At 37.8% G+C, this 23563-nt stretch overlaps 4 protein-coding genes and 1 long non-coding RNA gene across 7 annotated transcripts; 3 read left to right on the top strand and 2 right to left on the bottom strand.

The window, feature by feature from the left end:
* Window positions 1-2163: 2163 nt before the first annotated feature.
* On the top strand, window positions 2164-10648 carry LOC148692305 (uncharacterized). The gene is made up of 4 exons (XR_015954371.1): window positions 2164-2363; window positions 4889-4945; window positions 5649-5803; window positions 10308-10648. It is a non-coding gene; the product is annotated as an uncharacterized LOC148692305 (long non-coding RNA).
* Window positions 8455-9749, bottom strand: LOC137745882 (E3 ubiquitin-protein ligase SGR9, amyloplastic). Its single transcript, XM_068485916.2, has one exon. It carries the CDS (start codon window positions 9608-9610, stop codon window positions 8789-8791), a length of 822 nt encoding a protein of 273 aa, XP_068342017.2. The 5' UTR covers window positions 9611-9749; the 3' UTR covers window positions 8455-8788.
* Window positions 10649-12113: 1465 nt separating the features above from the next.
* Window positions 12114-14592, bottom strand: LOC137723810 (Pentatricopeptide repeat (PPR) superfamily protein). The gene has a single exon (XM_088680803.1). The coding sequence runs from the start codon at window positions 14391-14393 to the stop codon at window positions 12390-12392; it is 2004 nt and encodes a 667-aa protein (XP_088536929.1). The 5' UTR covers window positions 14394-14592; the 3' UTR covers window positions 12114-12389.
* Window positions 14593-18129: 3537 nt separating this feature from the next.
* On the top strand, window positions 18130-20176 carry LOC137746249 (uncharacterized). 3 transcript variants are annotated; one of them, XM_088681007.1, is made up of 3 exons: window positions 18162-18268; window positions 18723-18772; window positions 19236-20176. In XM_088681007.1, the coding sequence occupies exon 3, from the start codon at window positions 19268-19270 to the stop codon at window positions 19958-19960; it is 693 nt and encodes a 230-aa protein (XP_088537133.1). In that variant the 5' UTR covers window positions 18162-18268; window positions 18723-18772; window positions 19236-19267; the 3' UTR covers window positions 19961-20176. The 3 variants fall into 3 exon arrangements, with proteins under 3 accessions (XP_068342424.2, XP_088537133.1, XP_088537134.1); XM_068486323.2 differs by lacking the exon at window positions 18723-18772 and having other exon boundaries at window positions 18130-18268; XM_088681008.1 differs by lacking the exons at window positions 18162-18268; window positions 18723-18772 and adding an exon at window positions 18611-18635.
* An 871-nt stretch (window positions 20177-21047) lies between these two features.
* LOC137746239 (Tetratricopeptide repeat (TPR)-like superfamily protein) lies at window positions 21048-23004 on the top strand. Its single transcript, XM_068486313.2, has one exon. It carries the CDS (start codon window positions 21153-21155, stop codon window positions 22647-22649), a length of 1497 nt encoding a protein of 498 aa, XP_068342414.2. The 5' UTR covers window positions 21048-21152; the 3' UTR covers window positions 22650-23004.
* The last annotated feature ends 559 nt before the right edge of the window (window positions 23005-23563 follow it).

Here is a 23563-nt window from a genome sequence, read left to right as displayed (position 1 = left end):
ATATAAAGGGTTGCGCTCGTGGTTTAAAGGTAGACCTTTTGCACGCTAATCAAATTGGGAGATTGTTTTATAAGGTCAAGGGGGAGAAACTAAAGGTAGTTAGGTTCTTAGTTTTATCGAGGTGATAATCTGAGAGCATAACATATCATTCATTCATTCATCATGGAACTTTGTGTAAGCTTCACTTGTGAGGAAGATCATCAACCTGCGTGAATCGGTGTTCATCCAAGAGAAGGTGAAGAGGACGTGTTCGACAAGACAAGAGTATTTGATCAAGCTTATGTTATGGTGTAAGAAAGTATCAATTGAGTCTTGTATAAGTCCTTGCGTTTTTCTTAGTGAAATTGGCTGTGTGCCTTGAGGTTTTTCTCTCCTGTGTGGAGGGTTTTTTCCTCGTGCGAGATTTCGTACAAATACTATGTCTTTGTTTATTTTCTCATTTTGTTGTGATTTAATTTTTGGTGTGAAGAACCAGGATTGAATCATATTTCAATCCTGCATATTGCTGTTTAACATTGATCCATCCAGGTTTGCAATTTCAAATATATATATATATGTGTGTGTGTGTGTGTGTGTGTGTGAGTGTGTGTGTCGTGTTAACCACATACCATTGCATTTATATATTTGTATGTTCAAGGTTAATGCTATACAATCAGGTCAAGCTTTTGAGAATACCACATTGAGTTGAATGAACGAGAGGAACCCGTTGTCTACAAGTACTGTCCAAGGAAAGTCTTCCACTCACTCATAACTGTATGTCCCAACTAGTGATAGCCCTAGTACCTTATGGAACGTTAATCTCTGGTGAGCAGGGACATCTCCTTATACGAGAAACACCTTCAATCAATCCCTGCTATCAAGGGATTTGATAATGCCCACGTATTTCTGTATACCAAGTAGTTGGATCACCTGCTACTCTAGCACGTATGACCTTATGTCCTACTTTAAAGGATCTTAGTTCTTCTTGAACTTGACTCTTAATTAATTTAACTTTAACGTTATCTAAACCTTATCATAAAATGTGACAGTCCAAATAAAGAGTCTTAACAACAACAAGAAGCTCCAAGGCAATTTCAAGCTTCTAATTCACAATCGTCAATAGCTTCTCATCCATCGGTTTCACTTTCAAAAGGTCCAAGGTCTTCACAAGTATCGTCATCTCAAGCTCCAATGCCTTCTCAAGTCCGTTAACAAGCTCAAAAATCTCTTAAACCTTAGTAAAGTAAGTGTCCAAAAAGAAAGGGAAAGGAAAAGGGTAGGACGATTGTTAGTAGTGACTTGAAACACCAAAAATTTTACGTTGAATTGCATGAACAATTTATTTTTTCTAGTTGTACTAATGCCATAAGGAATTTTGACATACAATTTTGTTTGAACTTTAATTTTAGTATGATTAACTTTTTCAATTGGGTTGTACTAATGCCATAAGACATTTTGATGTTAAACTTTGTTTCAAGTTGATATTGAGGGAGTGTATTCCATTGGATTTTTGAGGGATTTTAATAGATTTATAAATAATGGATTTTAATGTAGTTTAATTGATTTCTAGAGATTCTATATAAAATTTTGAGTGAATTTCTCAAATTCTTAGGGGAGAGGCGAAATTTGAGAATGCTTAAAATTCACTACAAAATCTCTTTAATTCCCTTGAATTCCTCAACTTTTTAAAATCCTTTAAAATCAGTTTCTAATTGAACATACCTTGAATGTTATAAACTCCTTTAAAACCTGATTGAATACACCTAAACTTTCAGAAATCACTTAAAATCCTGATTGAATAACCCTTAGTTTGTAAAATGAATTAAAATTAAAATTAAAATCTTTCAAAATTCCAATTGAATGTGATCATGATTTTGTTTTTCTATTCCAGTTGAGTTGTATTATTGCAATAGAACATTTAGTTTGCAAATAACTAGGTTTTGAACTTTTGTGTTTGTTTGAATGTTAAATACTTATATAATGCCAACTTTTTAACGGGCCTACAAATTATGAACAAACCGAAATCGAAATCTAATGGTTTGATTCCACTTTGGTTTGTATTGCAAAACCAACCGAACTAAACCGAACCATTCCCCTCCTTACTAAAATCATAATTTGGTGTAATTTAATGATTTAAAAACACAAGCAGTGATACGAACCGACTTTATTCAAAATTCTGCACACGACAGGCACGTGACTGATACAAATCAAATTATTTTTGAATTCTTGCCGCCCGGGTGGCGGAAACCACTAAATCGGCGCGGAGAGCAACGACAAAGTGGAGCGTCGTGGCTTTCCTGTCGAGTAAATTGTCGCCCAAGTCATATGCTTCTCTCCTCTTCTTACTTTTCGATCTCGTGAGATCGATATGGCCTTCGCCTGAGGTAAACAACTCTAGGATTCTAACTACGATTCAAATCGGTTCATTTTTCTAGGGTTTTGATTTTTAGGGAAATTTATCAAATTCAGTTTCGTTTCTGCGTTGTGGATTTTTTGGGTTTTCTAGTGTTGTTGCATGCCCATTGTTCCCATATGGAAGAAATCCCCTCCGTATTTACCTTCGACCTAATTTTCACAAGCTGAGTAGTGATTTATGTATCCCCTGTTTTCTTTATTTTTCGTATTCAATTTATAGGTGTGGAATTTGGATTGATACATGCTTGCTTTGATTTTGGTTGGCTCAGTTCATGGTTGACTCGATTATTTTCATGCCTTCGTTCATGGTTTGCCTTAATTCATGATAGCTTAGTGCTATTTGTTGCTCAGTTATCCTGACACCTGGATTTAGTGTTGTCTTGCTTGGGTGATTTTGATACCTTGATTCATTGTTGCTGCGGTCTATTTTTGTTGAAGTTCTAGTTGCCTCAATTATCTTGATGTCTCGATCCATGGTTGTCTCGGTTACATAAATACCTCGATTACTGGTTGCCTGAGGTTATTGTTCATTGAATACATTGTTGCCTCATCATGGTTGCCTCGGTTGTATTGGTGCCTCATCATGGTTGGTTAGTTTAATGGTTGCCTCAGTTTATTCTTGAAAAAAAATATTGTTGTCTTGATTAATGGTAGCCACAGTTGACTCCTCGATTAATGGGTGCCTCAGTTTATTGTGGGCTTAAGACATTGTTTCCTTGGTTTATTGCTGCCTCAGTTTCTTCGGTGTGTTGTTACCTTAGTTCATGGTCGCCTCATAGTCATCTTGATGCCCTAATTTATGGTTGCCTCAGTTATCTTGTTGCCCTAAGTCATGGTTGCTTCGGTTGTTTGGATGACCTGACTATTATTGTCATAATTATTTTGACACATTGTTGCCCATATTCAACTCAGTATATTTTTCTCACAGCTGATGGTTGTCTATGATGTTTGATGCCAATTCATGGGTGTCATGAACTTTCAGTTGTATTGATGTAGGACGTATCGATTAATGGTTGCCTTAGTATATTGTTGTCACCACTTATACTTCCTTCGATTATCTTCATCTCTCAGTTCACTGTTTTTATTATGCCTTCAATAGTAGTTTCCCTCAGTTTATTCCGGGCTGGCCTCAGTTTTTTTCTCGTATATTGTTGCCTTAGATAGTCTCCTTGGTTATCTCAATGCCCTAGCTCATGAATGCCTAGTTATCTTGATTTCTTCATTCATGGGTGCTTCGATAATTTTGATGCCTTAATTCATGGTTGCTTCGTGTTTTTTGCTGCCTCAATTTATGGATGCCTCTGTTTTTGTTGCCTTACTTCATGGTTTTCTTGGTATGTTGTATCAACTCATAATTGCCTCAGTTATCTTGATGCATGGATTCATAGTTCCATCGGTTGTATTGATTTATCGGTTAATTGCTTAGATTCATGTGTGCTACAATTGTTTTGATGCCTTGATTAGTGGTTGCGTTGGTTGATCATTAGTTTCAATCCACTGTTGTGTTCTGATGCCTTGATAATCACTTACTGGAATATTTGCAGTACGGGGAAGAAATTCAACCTAGCCCCTACTATTGTATTGGGATCTTGAAAAAAAGAGAGAAGATACTAGCATCGGTGATTGTTGCCTTGATTCATGACAGATCTTAATGCCTTAATTCATGGCTGCCTTGGTTAATGATGGTTTCATTGATTATTTTGAGGCATTTATTTACAACTATTTTCATTTCTTATGATTCTATTCATGGTTGCCCTTGTTTTTGTTGCCTCTATTCATGGTTTCTTTGACTGTTTTGATTTCTTGGTTCATGGTTGCTTTAGTTTTGTTACTTGAAATCATGCTGCCACAAAATATTTTGGCTTCGTGTGATGGCTTTCTCTGTTTATTACCTCAATGCATTGGTTCATTATAGTATTGGATTCAGTTATTTTAACTCACGGATGCCTCGATATCTTGTTGCCTAATTCCTTATGACAAGTTCCTGTAACGTTTCTTAATTGTTTATATATGAAAGTACAAGTAAAAAGATGATTAGGTCACCAAACTTGTGAAACCCAATCTCTGCTTAGAAAACCTGCATGTGGTGTGCATCTTGGATAAAAAGATACAGAATTAGGCAAATTTTATAAAAATAAAAGAAAAGAAAAGAAAGAAATTTCGTGATTGTTGTCCCGAAAGTATAGACTGTTTGTTGTATGGGTTTTGAACTTGCAACTTCTTCTCCTTGGTTTATTAAGATAGTTTACTCCCAATGAGTTCCTAACAATCTTATTTTATGTGGAAATTATAGTTTGAACCGGATTTAGCATAAGTTATTCTTTGAAATGATCTCAATAGAATGCAGGAACTTTTTTTTTCAGTTAAAAATGCAGGAACCTTTACTGGAATGTCATTACCATAAAATCTGAGTTTCTATGGCAACAGGAAGGGAGCTTATAAGTTGCCTGCCTCTTTCTATGTATTAATTTTTCGACATTTCTACTCTTTGCAGAAAGGAACCGAAGAAAACTCGGCAGCTGCTATGAAATATATCCTGAAACTTTGCAAGGTTGGTAAATATGCCTCGTTCTCGGACCTCCTCTATGTCCTTGTAATTTTTGAAGTGTTTTCTTTCATGGTATTTATCTGATGCTTCATTTAAGACTATAGGTTTTTGTGTGTGTTAGTGATCTCCTTTTAGTTTTTGACCTTGCACTTCTTTTAATTGGTCCGAGCCAGCTGATTAAATCCACGAATGTTTTTATTTCATTTGTGTTGGTGAGATTTATTAATTAAATGGACTGCCTTTTATCTTTCCTTAGCCCTTAGTTAACTTAGCCATTTGCATTATTGGGTACTAGTTTGTTTAAAAGTATTCTAGTTAAGTGTGGGTGTGCGCTTCCAGAACTTTTCTGATATGTTTCTGTCATGTTTTATTTCAATGTAACATCATATCATGCACGTCGAAAATAAGATAAGCTTCCCATAAGTTCATGAGATTGGGTAAATTATTTCATACAAACTCTGAGAAATGAGGATGGCCATTTATCCTTGTCTGGCTGTCTGAATTTTATGATCTTATCTGACGGAAAATTGGTAGTAGAGTAGTGATTTGGTCATCTAATTTATTTTCATGATGACCCATGTGTAGGATTTTCTAAACATATATAAAGAGACCAAAACTGTGGTGTTATCTTTTATAAAAGTACGATAGGCGAGCAAATGATCCCACATACTGGTCTGAGTTTACATGCCCCATGTTTGGTGAGCAGGACACAAGTCTAAAACAAACAGGAGGGATTCAGAGACCCATGCTGCGATGGGTTTTGAGCGAGCCTCTTCTCTATTCTGCGTCTTGCTTTTCCTTCTCTTCTGTCCATGGTTTCGAGCCCGCCTCTGCGTCTGATGCTGAGTTTGGCTTAGCAAGGTATCTTCCTTTTCTCTATTTTATCATTCCTTCAAAAACTGCCCACCTATTTTCCGACTTATAGTTTTATCTGAGTTCATTTCGACTTTAGTTTTTATCGGTTTCCATGTTTGCTCCAAATTTTGAACTAGTTTGGTTTTCGTTTCTCTGAATCTGACTCTTTGGTCGATGTGCCCCCGCCAGGTAGGCATATAAGTGAGAATATTCTTATTGCTCAGGAGGTTTTTCGATACCAAAGGGTGTCTTACCTTTCCTTCTACCTTGCACACCTTCGGTGCCTTTATTTCATAACCTTTGCTTCTCGCACCCAGACGTCAGAAAGATTGAGTGAGATAAGCGCACTAGCATCCGGTCGCACCAAGTGTTCGACTACGGAGCGGAGCAAGCGTGGAACTCCCCTGCCCCATTCATACGGAGGTATGCCTCTTGGTTTTCCGCCATCAGCCGTAGCATCTAGGCTATTTCCAAGTCTTGTCGAAATCTCTAAAGAGAAGGGTCGAAAGAAGAAAGTCTAGACTTTTCTCTGATTCATAGTGGGAGCTGTTTGGCTATTAGTCACTTTTCTCGCTCCTCAAGAAAGACGGACTGGAGACTGGAGTGTCGCGAATTCACCGGATGTTTCCTTAAGTGACTTCTTTTCCGCATCAGTCTATGAGAAATCATGGAGTAAGACGTCTTCCTCGTGTTCCTAGAGTACGCCAATTTCTCTATTCGTTACTAATCATTCTCTCATTACTCTCCCCCCCCAAAAAAAGATTCTATTGAGCAGCAACTTCGAGGGAGATAGCATTGGGACATGCTATTACCTATGTATGGTGACAAGTGTCATGATGCCCAACCCAAAGGGCGGGGGGCTTTACCCGACCCATCCCGTTAAGGACAGGTTTTGTTGTTCATATGTCAAGGGCTGGTAAGGTTTTGCCCTTTTCAGTAGGGGGGCGAAAGGTTAGACCTTAGAAAGTCAGCGAACTGCGGTTCTTCTATGTAGGCGTTCCCCCCTTGACTCTCCTCGTAGCACTCTTCTTTTCTCTTTTAACGACTAAGCCAGAAAGAGAAAAAAAAATCTGAGCTTTTATCTTTCTTATTTATTCTTACTACTATCATACTCCTTCTGATAATTATGCTCTAGTTGAATTAAGAAAGGAGAATATCTTCTACAAAGAGCCATCCTCTCTTACAATAGCACACAGTCCAGACACAATTTGTTTCATCAAAGCTGATTGACACCAAGTTTCACACGAGCCACAAGAAGTGTCCACAGGACCGACCCTATCCTCGTGTTTCAAGGAAAAACTTCTCTCTGTTTTGTTTTCTTTGCCCTTTTTTTTTTTTGTAATGAGCTAAGAATCTCAAGTGCTCTTTCATAATTGTGTTAAAGCTTCCTTGGCAGTGAAAAGCGGAAGACTTTCATTTTCTCGGGAATTTTCAATGCAACCCTAATAAAATGGACATCAAAAGTTGCATTATTGCCTTTTCCTTTTTTAGGGTTTCGATATCCAACCGGATAGGCAACTAGGTATGTTACTGGGTATTACGCTGTTGGTTGAAATGAATCACTCAAAGGCAGAGCCTATAACAGACAACCGCCTCTGCAACAAACTTCAAGAAATCCAAGTCTTGGAGGAGAGAGAGAGGCAATAGTAGGACATTCCATAAAAAAATTTCTGATCCGCTAGCCTCTCAAATCCCATTTTTCTGCTCTTGCGTTGACTGCATATGTGAATGTTTCAGATTACCTAAAGGAGTATGTAATGGAAGGAAGGGCTGAGTCTGATTCTTTTGAGACGAATGAATGCCGAAGCAGCTATTTCAGTTGCGGGAAAGAACTCCAGAAGAAGGTGGACTTAGGAGATTAAAACCTAGCTTACCTGTACTTATCGATGAATCTTTATGTGATTGATCGAGCACACAACCAGAAAGAATGAAAAAACAAGAAAATTTTTTCTTTATTTTCCGGCGGGTTTTTTTACTTTTTTTGGAGGGGCCTCAGAAGGGCTGTAACTCCCTCCGCGTCCGAAGGGGGCGCTGAACTAATGAATAGAGATTGAGCTTCACGTCGGGATGAGAATCTCACATGGTGCTGCTCCTGCGTCTCTCTGTCCAACTCGTTACGGGATTAGATACCCTGGTAGTCCATGCCGTAAACGATGAGTGTTCGCCCTTGGTCTACGCAGATCAGGGGCCCAGCTAACGCGTGAAACACTCCGCCTGGGGAGTACGGTCGCAAGACCGAAACTCAAAGGAAGAATTTTTGAATACACGTAGATCTGCGGATCCAGTGTTTGAAGTTATTCTAGTATGTTTCGATTTAGGGATTCCACAGTTCAGACAGAGACGTTGTTGAGTATGTGGCTTTACTCCAAGGCGACTCAAATCTCGATAAGGAACAACCGGGAAGAACAGCCGTCATTGTCATTCTTCAATCCGGATCTCAGAGACGGCAACGATTTCAGCGAATCAAGCGATTTTAGCACGCACGAGAAGAAGACCATTCTCAAGAACCAAAAAGACTGAGTTGATCAGACCTACGTCCTAATATTTCAATCTGTTCTTGTGAGGTTTGAATTCGGGTTCTGATTGATGGTAGGCTACTAATCTCATCTGTTATCTGCTGCCTTAAGACAGGATTCCTTTTACCTCTATTGGGTCGGTTTATTGAAAATGTATTCGCTTTCATGAAATGTGAAAATCAAGTACAGAAGTAATCAGTGGTAATTGCAAATGAATTACCAAGTAATTAATTGCATCAAATATCTCTCTGTCTCTGTCTCTGTCTCTCTCTTACTCTTATTTATTTAGCTACATATATATGCCTATAAGGCTGTAACCTAAACCACATGTGTCCATATCAAGTATTATGTGTGATCCTCTGCAATTCATTCATCACATCCACGCAAATCCACACAATCCCTTCACAGCCAAGAAATAAAATCCAGAATTCCACTCTGATAGTCACACGTGTACACGGTCATGATCACCATCATGCTACACCAATTCCTTCTCACCCATCTTAACCAAAATCTCCCACAGCCGTTGGATCTCCCCGAACACATCGTCAGTGGGAAGCGTAAACCGGCAGCACGGACAAGTGTTCCTCTTCCTCAGCCACCGCAAAATACACATCCAGTGAAACAAATGCCGGCACGGCAGCTCACACACGTCTCTGTCCTCTCTCATCTCCTCTTTACATATCGTGCACTCGCTCCCGCCGCTGCTCACCTTCACCGACGGCAGCGCCACCACCGCTGCTGGTGATGCCGCTACTTCTCTCCCCGCCTTCCCGCCATAGCAAAAGCCCATCACGCTGACAAATCTCAAGCACCTCGTCAGCACCTCAATATAAGAAACCAAAGCCAACCCGTTGTAGACTCCCATGCCGGAAACTGTTAGCATGTTGTCGGAGTACAAATTGGTTAAAATTTCGCGCCATTTTATAGTTGGTGCTTGGAGGGCTTCCGGGTTGTGCTGGTGTACTTCGCAGAGTAAGAGGAGGAGCAGAACGGAGTCGAGGTCTCTTTTTCTGACAACACGTGGCGGTGGTGGATTGGTGTAGGGGTGGAAGTGGAGTGTGAGGTGGTAGAGGGAGGAGAGGAGGTGGTTGGCGATGAGGACGGTCTTGTGGGGGAGGGGGAGGGAGTTGAGGCGGTGGAGGGTGAGAGAGAAGAGGATGGGGGAGGAGAGGAGGGAGGAGAGACGGTGGTGATGGTGGTGGGTGTGGGAGAGGATGGTGTGGGTGAGATCTGAGAGTTGGGGTGGGGTGAGGGTGGCCAGAGCAGCCATGATGGTTGCTGTTGTTGTTTCTTCCATTATGGGATCGTGTGCTTTGCGGACTTTTGCTTTTAATCTTTTTATAGAGCGTGGAAAAAATGATTTTGAGGCTTGTTGTGGCTTTTTATGTGAATTTTTGCTTGGACTAATTTACCCATACTGGTCTCTTGTAATGACTATTGTACCCCCTTTGATATTTGCTCCACTCTTGTTCTAAGTACTGGTTTGGTATTGAGGTACTTTTATAAAAAATGGGTATAAAAAAAAGTTGAACTTAAAAAGGTGTTTGGTAAACACTTAAAAATAACTTATTTTCATAGTTTTGGATGAAAATAAGCTAAAAACGTGAAGCAGCGAAAATAAGCTTATTCTCACAACATAGTAGAAGAAGTTTTTTTCAAAACACAGCAATACCAAATCACCCTTAAATACTACAGAAAAGTGATTTTCACGTACATTTTTCTCCTCATGCGCTTCTTGCATTTGAATGAATAATCAAAGAAAAATTAATAGATAAAATCAAACAGAGGTATGGAGAAGAAGAAAGAGTGTCATAGTTATTTTCCGTGCTATATTAGTGGCCATGATATTTGTAATGGGTTCAAATCTTACAATAATCATCTCATTACAATCACAAAATCACGTTTATGTAAAACTATGGTCATTACATTCACATATATTTGAAATCTTACGAGTCATAACAACTTGTTTTTGCATTAATGATTTTTCTTTACAGGTAAAGAAGATGTTGAGAGTCGAATTCCAAATTTTATACTGATCTAGACAAAACGAATGCGAGAATCAAACTCTTAACTTTATACTGATGTCAACCAAGAGAAGATCGAGAGGCGAGCTCTTAATCTAATCACATCTTTGATGTGAATCTATCATTCCACAACTAATATCAAACCAAGAAAAGAGCGAGAAACGAGCTCTTAACTTAGTCATATCTTTGATGTAAATCTCCCCTTCCACAATATCCAATGACAACAAATGCAATGTGAATGTGCATTTGGGGGTGTAAGGTAAAGATGAATTGAATGAGGTCAGTGAGTATGTAGGTTTGTTTGTCCACAAGTTGTGTGTCCAGTTCAAACCCATTTGTCGTTCCTATATAATTATATCTATAACTTTAGTATAATCTTTAATTATTTAAAGAAAAACAAGTAGAAGAGGAAAAAAACCAATTGGCCCATGCATGGCTCGGTCTCCTTGTCCCCCTGCACTCTTAATAATGCAAATGTGACGACGATGCTAATATATCGTTTCGCTTAACAAGGATCTTGTCACCTTTTACATTTACATCTACCGCCTGCAACTCCGGTTAATTTTCATTTGGAACTTGAGTAAATTGTGAGACTGGATCTGATAAAGAGAACTGCTAAGAAAATTCTTTCAAAGTGAGATTTTCGATGAAGTTTTTGATATTTTATAATTTTGTACAATGTTTTATAATGTTTGCACTGGAATTGTGCAAAAAACATGAAGTTATGGACAATCCACTTTTAAGAAAGTCTCCTTAGCATTTATTTATCTATGGTAAAATAGCCTAATAACCATTTCAGTCCCTTGGTTTTGACTTCTCCTTTTGGTATTTGGGGTTGAGATTATGAGCTTGTTTGCAGTGCTTTTAAAAAGGATGAAAACGTTGTTGGTGAAAATATTATAGGAACCAATCTTTAGTAAAAGTGCAAGGGAATCATTAAAAAAAACACTTGAAGTGCTTCTTGCAAGAAATACATAACTGGTGCTTGTTATAGACATTTCAAGTGCTTTTGGAATTCAAAAATATTTTCTCTAAAAGCGCTTTCAATCATTTTAAAAATATTTAAATTTAGGTGATGCGCCCTAAAACACTTGGATTTTTAATAAAAATTATTTTTGGTATAAACGCTTTTAAGCACATGTGTCGTGCATAAGTAATCCCGAATGAGTACTCTGTGACAATTAATAATGTGTTAGTGCAATAACACTTTTATGTAATGATGGTAGGATTAATGAGTTTTTTTTATTTTATTTTCTTCTTCTTCTCTCATAGGAGTTTTAAAAGGTTCTTTTTCAAACTAATATATTGTCTGAGATGGTATTCAATTAACACACTATCCGTCGGTAAGAAAATTGTTCTTTGTCACGTGGTGCCACTGGTTGAAAGATAAAATCTCACCAACCCATTGGTTGAGGTATTATTCCACAAGGCGTATCCTGATCAGTGATCACCTCGCAATCAACCCGAGTGAACGTAAAAAACCCTTTAGAGGAGACACAATGATAATCTTTGTGGCAACCAAACCATGATCAAGATACAGGGCCGAGGAGGTGCCCGAAAAAAAATCATAATTCCATTGGATTCTTAAACAGCAAGAAAAGATTGCAGCTAACTTTAAAGTATGGATAAAAGTATGAACAGGTCCAAAAAGTATTCAATATGTTTAAATAGAGTAAAAGACGAGTGTGATAAAAAGATATTTTGGTGTCACGATAACAACTTATATAACACATGTGCATTGTTATTATAGTATTCCGTGTCAATGATACAATGCTAAGCGAAAAAACTTACACCTGTAGTTGTATAATTGTATTATTGGCACGGATTACTACGGTGGCAGTGTACCCGTTCAATGTAACTTCTATAATATAAGAGAGATCCCCAATCTACAAATCAAATTGCAAGGTAAAATAATTCCACCAACACTTCTGATGAATGAAGTTCTTTCCTGATTCTGAGCACTTAAAAAACACGAATTCTATGCCACTATGGAAAACAGGGCATTTCTTGGATCCTAAGCTAGCTGATATGAGCCGGAGTGGTGATCTTGGCTCAAACATTAACACTCTCCTCATCTAATTCATCCTGCAAAGCATACCCTTTTTCTTTCATCATCCCCAGCAATCCTTCCAGTGTTTCGTAGATCTCTTCGGTTCTTTCGTTTGATGTGTCCTTCACTATAAAGCTTTGTAACCCCTTACTTGTTTCAATCCAGCTACTCCCAGGAATCTTCCTCAGCCCAACTTCTTTCATTCTCTCCCTGACCTTATCAGCTTCTTCCCATCTCCCAGCTTGTGAATATAAATTAGCCATAATGATGTAGTTCCCTGTATTCTCGGGTTCGATTTGAAACAAGTGATCGCAGGCAAATTTTCCCAATTCAACATCACGAGAAACTGAAGCCCCATTTAGTAGTGCGCCCCAAACTTTAGCACTTGGTTCAACTGGCATTTGTTGGATAAAATCTGCAGCTTCGGTGAGTTTCCCAGCTCGGCTAAGAATGCCTACCATGCAGGCATAATGCTCAACTGAGGGCTGAATGCCATATTCCGGAAACATGGCATCAAAGATTTTCCAAGCCTCATCAACCACTCCAGAATGAGCACAAGCTGTTAATACCGCTGTAAATGTCACTTGATCTGGTTGAATCCCGCTATTCAGCATCTCATAAAAGAGGCCAAGAGACGTATCAGCATCTCCGTGGGATGCATAAGCTGAGATTATTGATGTCCAAATGATTAAGCTCTTACCTTTTGCTTGATCAAAAACCCTCTGTGCCCCGTAAAGAAAACCTGACTTTGCATAAGTATCGATAATAGCAGTTTCAACATAAATATTCCGGTCAAAATTGTTTCTAACAGCATAAGCATGTACTTCCTTCCCGACTTTCAGATTTGAGAAATACGATATTGTGGGAAGAATGCTTGACAATGTCACGGTATTTGGTTTGCAACCACATGCCTGCATTTGTCGAATTAAATTCAATGCCTCTTCGTGCTGGTTGTTCTGAACCAAACCTGAAATCACAGCATTCCAAGTACTTAACTTTGGCTTCTTACTATCTCGAAAAACATCCATGGCTTTGTCAACAAACCCGTGAAACATGTACCCCGAAACTAATGAGCCATAAGTGACCTCATCCTTTTCACTCATCTCATCAAATAATTCTTGAGCATAATCCAAGCTACCACATCTTGCATATAGCCCTATAAGAGCATTGCAAAGCAAAACATCCATCTCGATTTGATTCTCAATAACAAACTGATGAACCTCCATACCGAGCATAAGATCATTTGACTGTAAACATGCCTGCAACGCACTCACCAGTGTCAACCCAACAGGCTTAAACTTCTCCAAGCCTAACATCATCCTATACAACTCTTTGCACTCATCATAATACCCGGCTTGAGAATACCCTCCAATCATCGAATTCCATGAAACAATATCTCTTTCCGGTATCCTGTCAAACAAAGCTCTCGCCAAACCAACCTCATCACATCTCGAGTAGTAAGTAATCAAAGAATTAACAACAAAAACATCCGAATCAAACCCACTACGCAGAACAAAACAATGTACTTCCTTAGCCAATTTTGAACCTGAAAGCAAAACTCCAAGAGCCTTCAGCACACAAGTCACAGTAAAATTGTCGGGCTTCGCTTGATCCGAACACGAAGACACCATAGCAGAAAACCACTTCAAGGTGTCGGCGTGCATATTGTTAATGGAATACCCAATGAGCATTGCGTTCCAGGAGAAAGCATTTGGGTGGGGAATTTGGTCGAACACCTTGCGGGCATAGTTGATATTATTGGTTTTGGAGTAGAAATTGATGAGCTTTGAGGCCAGGAAGTTGCCGGGCGTGACGGAGAAGAGGACGAGGCGGGCGTGGAGCTGCTTGGCCTGACGGACCAGGCGGTGCACCGTGCAGTGCTGGATGAAGTGCCCATAAGCTCCGCAATCGAGCCCGTCGATTCCATGGAGGCTCTGAAGGGCTCGTTGGACGTAGCCGTTGGTGGTGGCCGAGATTTGAATGTTGAATGACTTTGATAACATCATTCATTTGTTTTTCTCATAAAAGCTTAAACTTGCTTGCCTTGTAGCTTTCTGGTGCCACGTTTATTTTAGCATCGTCCTTCGCTGTTTCTTCTTTACATTTTACAAGAAAAATAAAATAAAATAAAAGAAAAATAAAATCAATGGTATTTATTTTCCTGTTCTTAGGGAGGAAGATATACTCTTGTATTCTTGTTGTTAATTTCGTAACTTTTTCAATGATCTAAATAATTTATGTTTGACTCATTATTTATAGATCATTCTTGTAAAATTTAAGAAAAATTCAAAATCATTAAAACATCTAATTGTGATGAAGAGAATAGACAAATATATTTTTTTAAATAAATACTAAAATGAGTACTATTTAATTCAATAATTATACTGTTTTATATTTGAGTAATTTTTAGTACAAATGATATTTAAAAAAAAAATCTAAAAGATAAATAATTGGTTCGTCGAAATACATTGTAAAACAAACTTTCAAAAAATTCCACAATTAAGCTTATTTGACGAATATCTCAAATAATGTTTTTATTTCATCTTGACTTTTCTTTTTTCTTTTTTAAATTTGTATGAGAAAATAACTAGCATGTGATTAGGGGTGGGTGCAGATCGATTTGACACTTAAAATATAACTAAATTAACTAATATTAATCAATTTGATTTGGTTCGGTTTTGACCAATATAACCATTGAAACAAAACCAAACCAAACTCTTGTTAATTGGTTTGATTCAGTTTTTCTGTCGGTTTGATCTCTTCAAGATGGAAATAAAAAAGTTTAACATTTGAAGAGTTGAAATCTTTTGAACATCCACAAATCTCATGCATTTCAATTTGATTTAAAAGATAAGTTTTTTTCATAACATAAAAAGTTCATCAAATCAAATAGAACTAAGTTTCAATTAAATAAAATCTCATGCTAGCAAACGATTTGAATTACAACCTCGTATAAGCAAGGATACATATAAATCTCCTAATTGTTAGTTGCCATTACAACTTATAATATGTTGAGACTTATAACATGTGTATGTTTAGACCTCTAAATAAAAGGTTATGACATCCTGAAGTTTATCGTGTTTTCTTGAAAAAAACTTCTCAGGTTTGAAAAATTACACCAACACCATTTGAAGTTTTAATTCACATTCACCTCACCTTTCTCATAACAAATTTACCTTTATAATTAATTACTTTTTTTTAGCAATATAATTAATTACTTAAATAATAAAAAGCCATTATAAATAAATACAAAAACAAATCAAACTAAAAATTACATTACACAGTAAAAAACAAAAAATAGCAAAACCCTATGCATCTTCTTCTTCCCCTTCCATTTTTTCCTGACCGCAAATTTTTTTTTAATTTTTTACCATCAATCAACTGTTGAGAATACAAAGGAATCTTGCTTATGCTTATAAGGAGTTGAGTTACTTTTCATGTTGCCAGTTAAAGTTCCACCACAAAATCAAAGAAAAATTAGAAATATAACCATTTTAAGAATCGCATAATAAAATATAGCCTATATTGAAGCAAAAAAACACTTAATTACGCTTGGGTTAAAATTCTCATCTCCCCCCACCTCAGGTGTTCGTCTCTTGAACTCTCATCTCCATTTCAATTGTTGAAACACAACCACACTTCACCCAGATGCAGTTAAACCAAGTGATTGCTAATCAAACGCCGACGTGCCAAACCCATTCATTCCCACATTGAGATAATCTTTCAACCTCCATTTTAGATCGAGAAAACTTCTTTGCAAAAAGATTTTTTTTTTTTATAAGAACAACACACATAAACAAAAATCATTTAATATGATAGAAGATGATATTCGAGATATCAATAAAAATAAGTATAGAAAATATTTTGATTGGAGAATTCTCAATTTTTGTGTTAAAACGAAGGTCGATATTAAGGCCTGGATCAATATCAAATGTAACAAACACTAGTTGCAGTACTAAATGAAGAAAACACTCTGTGCTAGCAGCCGCGATAATACAGAGGATGCAAGCGTTATCTAGAATAATTGGATGTAAAGCGCCTGTTGGTGGCTTTTTACGTCCGCAAATTACCCAAACCATGTAGAGCGTCTGATCTGGGTCCTTTGTACCCCTCGCGGATGCAATTGCAGCAGCTAAGGCGAGAAAGAGGAGGAAAAAATTCACAAAGCTATAGAAGGTTCAAAGTCTGTAGTGTCGGACACAGTGCTGAGCTTTTATACGAGTCGACTATAAATTCTCTCCCTCGCGGATGCAATTGCAGCAGCTAAGGCGAGAAAGAGGAGGAAAAAATTCACAAAGCTATAGAAGGTTCAAAGTCTGTAGTGTCGGACACAGTGCTGAGCTTTTATACGAGTCGACTATAAATTCTCTCCTAGTTTTCAAGCAGGTCCTTTCATTTTAAGAGGACTCCTTGGAGATTTGAGTCAAGAGCACGTCGCCTAACCTTAATTATAAAAAGGTTGATGAGCCATTGACATAAAAATGTGGCCTGTAACTTAGGTACGTCTTCAAGCTTTTGCTTGTACTTTGTATGTTGTTTATTTAATTTGAATGGTTTGAGCGTGAGATGTTGGTTCCTCCAGCTTCTCCATCCTTGGTGCAATTAGGGTTTTAGAATTGATAAAAAAAAAAAAACTTGTTTTTCTCTATAAGAGTTATTAGGGTTTTATTCGGAATGAACATAGCATAAACAGGGAGTGATGGTAATGTTTAATTATAGTGTGTAGATTTATTAATAAATTTTAGTTTTAGGGAGATGATATACCTACCCACCAACACTATTTCTCCACCCACTTTTTAATGATACTTTTAATGACAACTCTAACCTTTTGCAAAATGACTTATAAGGTCATCTTTAACTATTTTATTCTTTTATTTTTGTATTAAATTTTGAAAAATAGAAGGAACATGAGCCCAGCAAGTTGAAACCATTGCACACAGCACCAACCAAGTTGAATCCACCGTTTTCCTCATCTCATATGTCAATTCCTTCCCATCCATTCGAAATCTTCATCAAACACCATAGACCCATTACAATTACCTTAAGAAACCTTACTCCTTTTCTTTTTCTCTCATACCCATTTATAGTTTCAGCAATCTGTGGGGAACTGTGCTCAGTTCATCTAATTGACGTGGTTTTAATACCCATCTTCTACAATTAGTCCTCTACTTGAGTTGTAATTGTAGAGTGTGACTACGAGGTCGACCGAGGATGTTGCTCATCCTCATAGTCTTGATTAAATTAGAGACAGAGTTGGCTGACGGTGAGAAGGGGGTTGCTTGCCATCGAGTGGGTGGATGCGTGGCGGTTGCTAATTTTCTTTGTAAGGGATAGTTTAGGAATATCAGTGGGTGGGAAAAGAGTGTTTTTCATTTTTACCTTTTGAGTGGGGTGGGAAAATAAGGTGGGGTGGGGAAATAAGATTGTGAGGTGGGTCTAGTAGCTCTTTAGTTTTATTATTAATTTCATCTCGTACTTGATAATAATTATGCAAGAGAATAAAAAACTATATTTCATTAAGTGGTTCTTAAAATGAAGATATTTCAAAATTTCTCATTCAAGTTGGGAATGTTATTTGAGAATTTTTTTTTACGGAGATGGTCATTCTCACACTTTTTTTTTTGATATATATATATATATATATATATATATTTTTTTTTTTTTTCACATGAGTGAGTGGTCAGAGAAAAAAAGAAAAGAATAAAAAACCTCCGGCTTGTAAATTACGTTCCTAGCCCTAACTATAAAATAAGGAAAAATATTCAATCAGGTTCACCTGAGAGAAGACACTACAGTTTAAGGGCAGAGCGAAGGAAAATTACAGTGGCGGTCGGAACTGGATCTCTACGTCCTCGCTCTTCTTTTCCGAAATTGATTAGGGGTAAGCTCCTTCAACCAAAACCCACTTTGCTAAAATGTGTAATTCTTGCAAATATGGCATCCTTTAATCGAACCCGTGGTTATTGTACCAATCTGCAAGTTATGGAAGAAATGTGTGATTCATTTACTTGTTTCTGTTCATACAAATTTTATGATATTTATTCGAGCGTAATGGAAAATGCATTTGTTCAGAGCTCTTTAATTGATTGTATTTTTTTTTTTTGGTTTGGAATAATTGGGTAGTGAGAGATTTCATGGGTTTTGATGCATTTTTGTATGTTTGGTAATTTTTGATAAATTGTTTTGGATGTAGAGAGTTGCGGCCTAAATCTTCATATTTGCAGTGTTATGGTTTCACCAAAATATTGGTATCTCAGATTTTACCAGGGTTTAATGCTGATTTACTCTTATCCTAACTTTACATTTCGTTTTTCGGTTTTCATTTTTTGTGTTAGTGATAGAGGGGAAATACATGGGACATGAAGGGTGAAGGATGGCAGGAGAGGTATCGAAGAAATATACAAGGAAAGGCGTGCGAAATGAAAACTAAAAACTAAAAACCAAAAGCTATTTTAAGTTTATTTTCACTTTCAAGATTTTGTTTTCGTTCGTTCCTTCTTATTTTGCTTTGTGGATGTCTGAAGAAATTCTCAGTGAGAAATTTGTCAATATTTTGCCTTGTGGAGGTTTCAATCTGCATTTGCAAAGAGTCTAGTATTTGTTAGTGTTGACGCTTCTATATGTCCAAACTGAAGCCCGACTAGTTTATTTGGCCAGTCTTACACCGTGTTTCCCTTTCATACTATTCGTAATTGTTGGTAACTTCCTTTCTATGCTTTCCTGTTCTGTTCTCGGGATGACGTGTTTGGTCCAATACTTCATGTGTTAATATCTCCTGCATTGCAACTTCTGAAAATGATACTCATTTTACGGTGAGATAAGGATGTCTTAATTGTTTATGATTGCAGTATTTTTGCATTTATGAGAAGGAGCTCTAGAAATGGAAAGTCCCAGCAACGATCAGAAAGTAGAGCCTTCATCCGCAGTGGTTTATGAGTTACCAGGGGAGCCTGCTATTGTCATTGACGGAGTGCCCGAAATTCCATCAACTGAAAGCACTCGTTCTGTCTCTGATGCTGTGCATGATGCAGAATCCCGTGGAAATACTGACTTTGGTGAGTGGTTGGAAGGAAGAGAAGTGAGGAAGTTGTTTGGAGAGCAAAACTATTTTGGCACAGTGACTGAGTATGATAAAGAAGCAGGCTGGTACAGGGTGGTGTATGAAGATGGTGACTTTGAAGATCTCGACTGGACTGAGTTAGAACAAGTGCTACTGCCCCTAGACATTATGGTTCCCCTGAAAACAGTAGCCCTAAAAACTCTCAGGAAAAGCAAGAAATTCCTCCGTAAACCTCGGAACGTTATCGCTGGATCTCAAACACAAAAGGCCAAAACCAAGGGAAGTAGGGGAAGGAAGGCCACCTCAGCAATTGAAGGTGCTTCAAAGATTGACTTCAAAGTAGGTGAAGATGCTTCAATGGTGGACTCCAAAGTACTTGAAGATGCTTCGATGGTGGACTCCAAAGTAGCTGAAGCTGCTTTAATGACAGACTCCAAAGCACCTGAATATGCTTTAATGACGGACTCCAAGGCAATTGAAGACGCTTACATGATGAAGTCCGATGGTTTGTAAAGGTTTCACAAAAGGAAGTTCAAAGGTCGATGAGGTTAGATTCTGATGGACATGAAACAGCTTGATATAGAGGATGTAGGTTTTGAAAATCGGTATTTCTAGAAGTTTGAAACAAACATTTTTAGACTTGAAAAGAGGATACTACTGACTTGTAAGGTGAACTGTGAGACGTACGTGAAGTATTAGTCAGTGATAGTGTTGTATTGCTTAGGCTAATTGTATGTGTTGTAAAAACGAAACCCTTTTTTTTCTTTCTCGGGGGCAGGATATTCGAACTTGGGCCCGCTCTTAATATTGGGAGGAGAAATACCAAGAGACTAATAACTAGTTGGTAAAACAACAAAGCCTTTTAGCTTTTGCTAGGTGACATCCTCACTTCAGTGTATTATGTGGCTTCATTGGTGAAACAATTTAAAATTTTGATTTTCTTCAACTTAAATTCTTAAGCTGAAAATTGGTTGGAGCTAAAATCCGAAGAAGTTTTTGTCAACAAATTCTAGAATTAACACTCTCCCCACGTACTTTTGGGGCCCTTTAGAATTGCCTTTAAAATAAGTATTTTTGCTCATAAGCATAATTTTATTAGAACAAGTTGAATTTTAGGAAACCTTGGAAGTGCTTAGGAATGACGATTCTAATCATTAAACCCGATAACCGTAGATAATCGTCCGAATGGATTGAATTTGGATATGAAAATTTGAGTATATTTTGGATATGGAGAAAAACCGTGAATAGTTTTCGGTAATGGTTGGATATGGTTATAGGGTCTCCATTCGTATTTTTTCTCGAATCCGAATCTAAACTGAATAATATATAATATAATTATATTAATATTATATAATACACAAATTTTTTTACTTGGTATTAAGTTTTCTTGGAAAAGGATCCTCTTTGTGGGGATATGAGGAATCAATCAATCAAGTCCGTTTATCGTATATCGTGTGGTCAGAAATTATTTAAAAATTAAAATTTTAAAAATAAATACAAACAATATCTAACGAAAATTAACCGCACAATATACGATAAACAGACATGATTGATCCTCAACATCCCCAGAAGGATCATGAGAGGATCATTTTCCAGTTTCTTGGCAATTAACACAGGCCCTGCAATTTTTGTTTACCTTTTTTCTTAGCAATCAAATTGTCACACTACATATTTCCAGCAAAGCTCATGGTGTTTGCTCACACGAATGAATGGAGTTCTCCTTCAAGCCTGTGTCAGTTTCAGGAAGAAACTTTCTCAGTCCGTTCTGCAAATACATTCATCTCACTCCAAGCCCTTCTTCTCTTCTCCCAAACTCACACGAACAACCCAAAAAACCAAGAAGCTACAAAACGCTCTCAGAGTTATCGACCTCATCACCCCAAAACCATCCCCCGCCGCGCGCCGCCGCCGCCAAGGCCATCTCCGGCTCATTCAGGACTTTCTGCAGTCAGATTCCGACCACGTTACCTTCGGTTCTGCTTCCTCTGATCCAACAAACCCACGAGTAAAAATCTCAACTTTGTTCGATGAAAGCGTTTTGTCACACGCCATAAGCTCATGTGGGTCTTCTCGAAATCTTCATGGCGGGGTTCAGTACCACTGTGCAGCAATGAGAATTGGGTTTATTTCCAATGTTTATATTGGAAGCTCTTTGGTGAGTTTCTACGGTAGATGCGGTGAGCTGCAAAGTGCATATAAGTTGTTCGACGAAATGCCTGTGAGAAATGTGGTGTCTTGGACTGCCATTATTTCCGGGTTTGCGCAAACGTGGCAGGTTGATGTGTGCTTGCAGCTTTTCAGTGAAATGAGAAACTTTTTGGAACCGAATGATTTTACGTATGCAAGTATTCTGAGTGCTTGTACTGGCAGTGGAGCTCTTGGGCATGGAAGAAGTGCTCATTGTCAAACCATCCGAACGGGCTTTGATTCGTACATTCACATTGCTAATGCTCTTATCTCAATGTATTGCAAGTGTGGGGATGTTAAAGATGCGCTTTACATATTCGAAAATTTGGATGGCAGAGATAATGTATCTTGGAACTCCATGATTGCCGGGTATGCGCAGCACGGCCTTGCATTGCAGGCCGTCGATCTTTTTGAAGAAATGAAGCGGCAACGTGTGAAACCTGATGCCATTACTTTATTGGGCGTGCTCTCTTCTTGTCGTCATGCAGGTCTTGTCAAAGAAGGCCGGCTTTACTTCAATTCAATGATCAAAGAGCATGGTATTCATCCAGAACTAGATCATTATTCGTGTGTTGTTGACCTTCTTGGCCGGGCTGGTCTATTAGAAGAGGCTCGAGAATTCATTGAAAAAATGCCTATTCGTGCCAACGCGATTATATGGGGCTCGCTGCTTTCTTCCTGTAGGGTTCATGGGAGTGTGTGGATTGGCATTGAGGCTGCAGAGAGTAGGCTATTACTAGAGCCAGAGTGTGCTTCAACCCACGTGCAATTGGCAAACCTGTATGCTAGTGTGGGATGTTGGGATGGGGCAGCAAGAATGCGTAAGTTGATGAAAGATAAAGCAATTAAGACAAGTCCTGGGTTCAGCTGGATTGAGATTGGTAACGAGGTTCACAAATTTAGAGCAGAAGACTGTTCAAATCCCAAAATGATTGAAATTATTGATCTCTTGGATAGTTTGGCAGACCACATTAAAACTTTAGCCTATGAGCCTGATATGGAAGAGGAAGATTAAGCATGATTTATTTTGCTATCAAAGCGGCTAGCAAATAGCAATCGATATAAAATCTACTTTAAAGATTGATTTGTTCTGCTCGAAGATTCGTTCAGAGGTCCTTCTTTCATACAGGTTTTGAATATTAGGATCGATGTGAGGCTTATTAATGTCTTTTGTGTAAATAAATAGCGAGCTAATAACTTTTTGTACGTAGGTTGGTTCGGTTCGGTTTCTATCGGTTTTGGCTTGCTCAAGCGACCACATTATTGGTTGTTTGATTTAAGGAGAGAAAGAGAGAGAGACTGTGAAGATGGCATTCAGAGTCTGTTTGTTTTGATTTATATACACAAAAGCAGGAGGAATTTGAGAAGCATGAAATCCTCATGGTATTAGTAAAAAGACGAAGAAAATTAAACAAAAGAAATCCTAACAATCCTCCTAGTATCCCTCACTACAAGAACAATGAGTATTAGGGGCAGATATGTGGATTTGTCCCTATTAATTTTCATTGGGGGTGGAAATACAAATTTGTCTCTATTAATTTTAATACTTTTAGTGCCCCTATTAATTTTATTACTTTTAGTGCAGAAAAAATTGCCTTTAACAATTTTAGCCAGAAGAAAATAAAAATATTAATCCAAACCCTAATTGTTTTCTAAAGTTAGCAGATAATTGTGGATTTCTAAGTGAAAAAAAATCACTCAAGTATTTGGCAAGAAAAATGTGAGATGTTAATGTATGAGTTGAATGGTAGGCCCAGCAGGTATTGAAAATACGTATGTGTCCATCGAGAGCTGAGGGCATGTTAAGTAACAAATTCTGATTACGTTTCACAGTAAAATTTATAATTGCTTCCTGGTTATAGAAGTATTTTCTAAAAATGCACTTGGTAGGTGCTTCTTCAAAAAACCTTTTCAAGTACTTACAAAAGC

Source organism: Pyrus communis, chromosome 12 (genome assembly GCF_041283825.1).
Source record: "Pyrus communis isolate YQ-2024b chromosome 12, ASM4128382v1, whole genome shotgun sequence".
Lineage (NCBI taxonomy): Eukaryota > Viridiplantae > Streptophyta > Magnoliopsida > Rosales > Rosaceae > Pyrus > Pyrus communis.
The sequence above is the reverse complement of the archived record's forward strand: the minus strand, read 5'-3'. Positions and strand labels throughout refer to the sequence as shown.

Coding starts and splice junctions, on each gene's coding strand:
- LOC137746239 (XM_068486313.2), top strand. CDS start 21,153: ATGAATGGAGTTCTCCTTCAAGCCTGTGTCAGTTTCAGGAAGAAACTT.
- LOC137746249 (XM_068486323.2), top strand. CDS start 19,268: ATGGAAAGTCCCAGCAACGATCAGAAAGTAGAGCCTTCATCCGCAGTG.
- LOC137723810 (XM_088680803.1), bottom strand. CDS start 14,393: ATGATGTTATCAAAGTCATTCAACATTCAAATCTCGGCCACCACCAAC.
- LOC137745882 (XM_068485916.2), bottom strand. CDS start 9,610: ATGGAAGAAACAACAACAGCAACCATCATGGCTGCTCTGGCCACCCTC.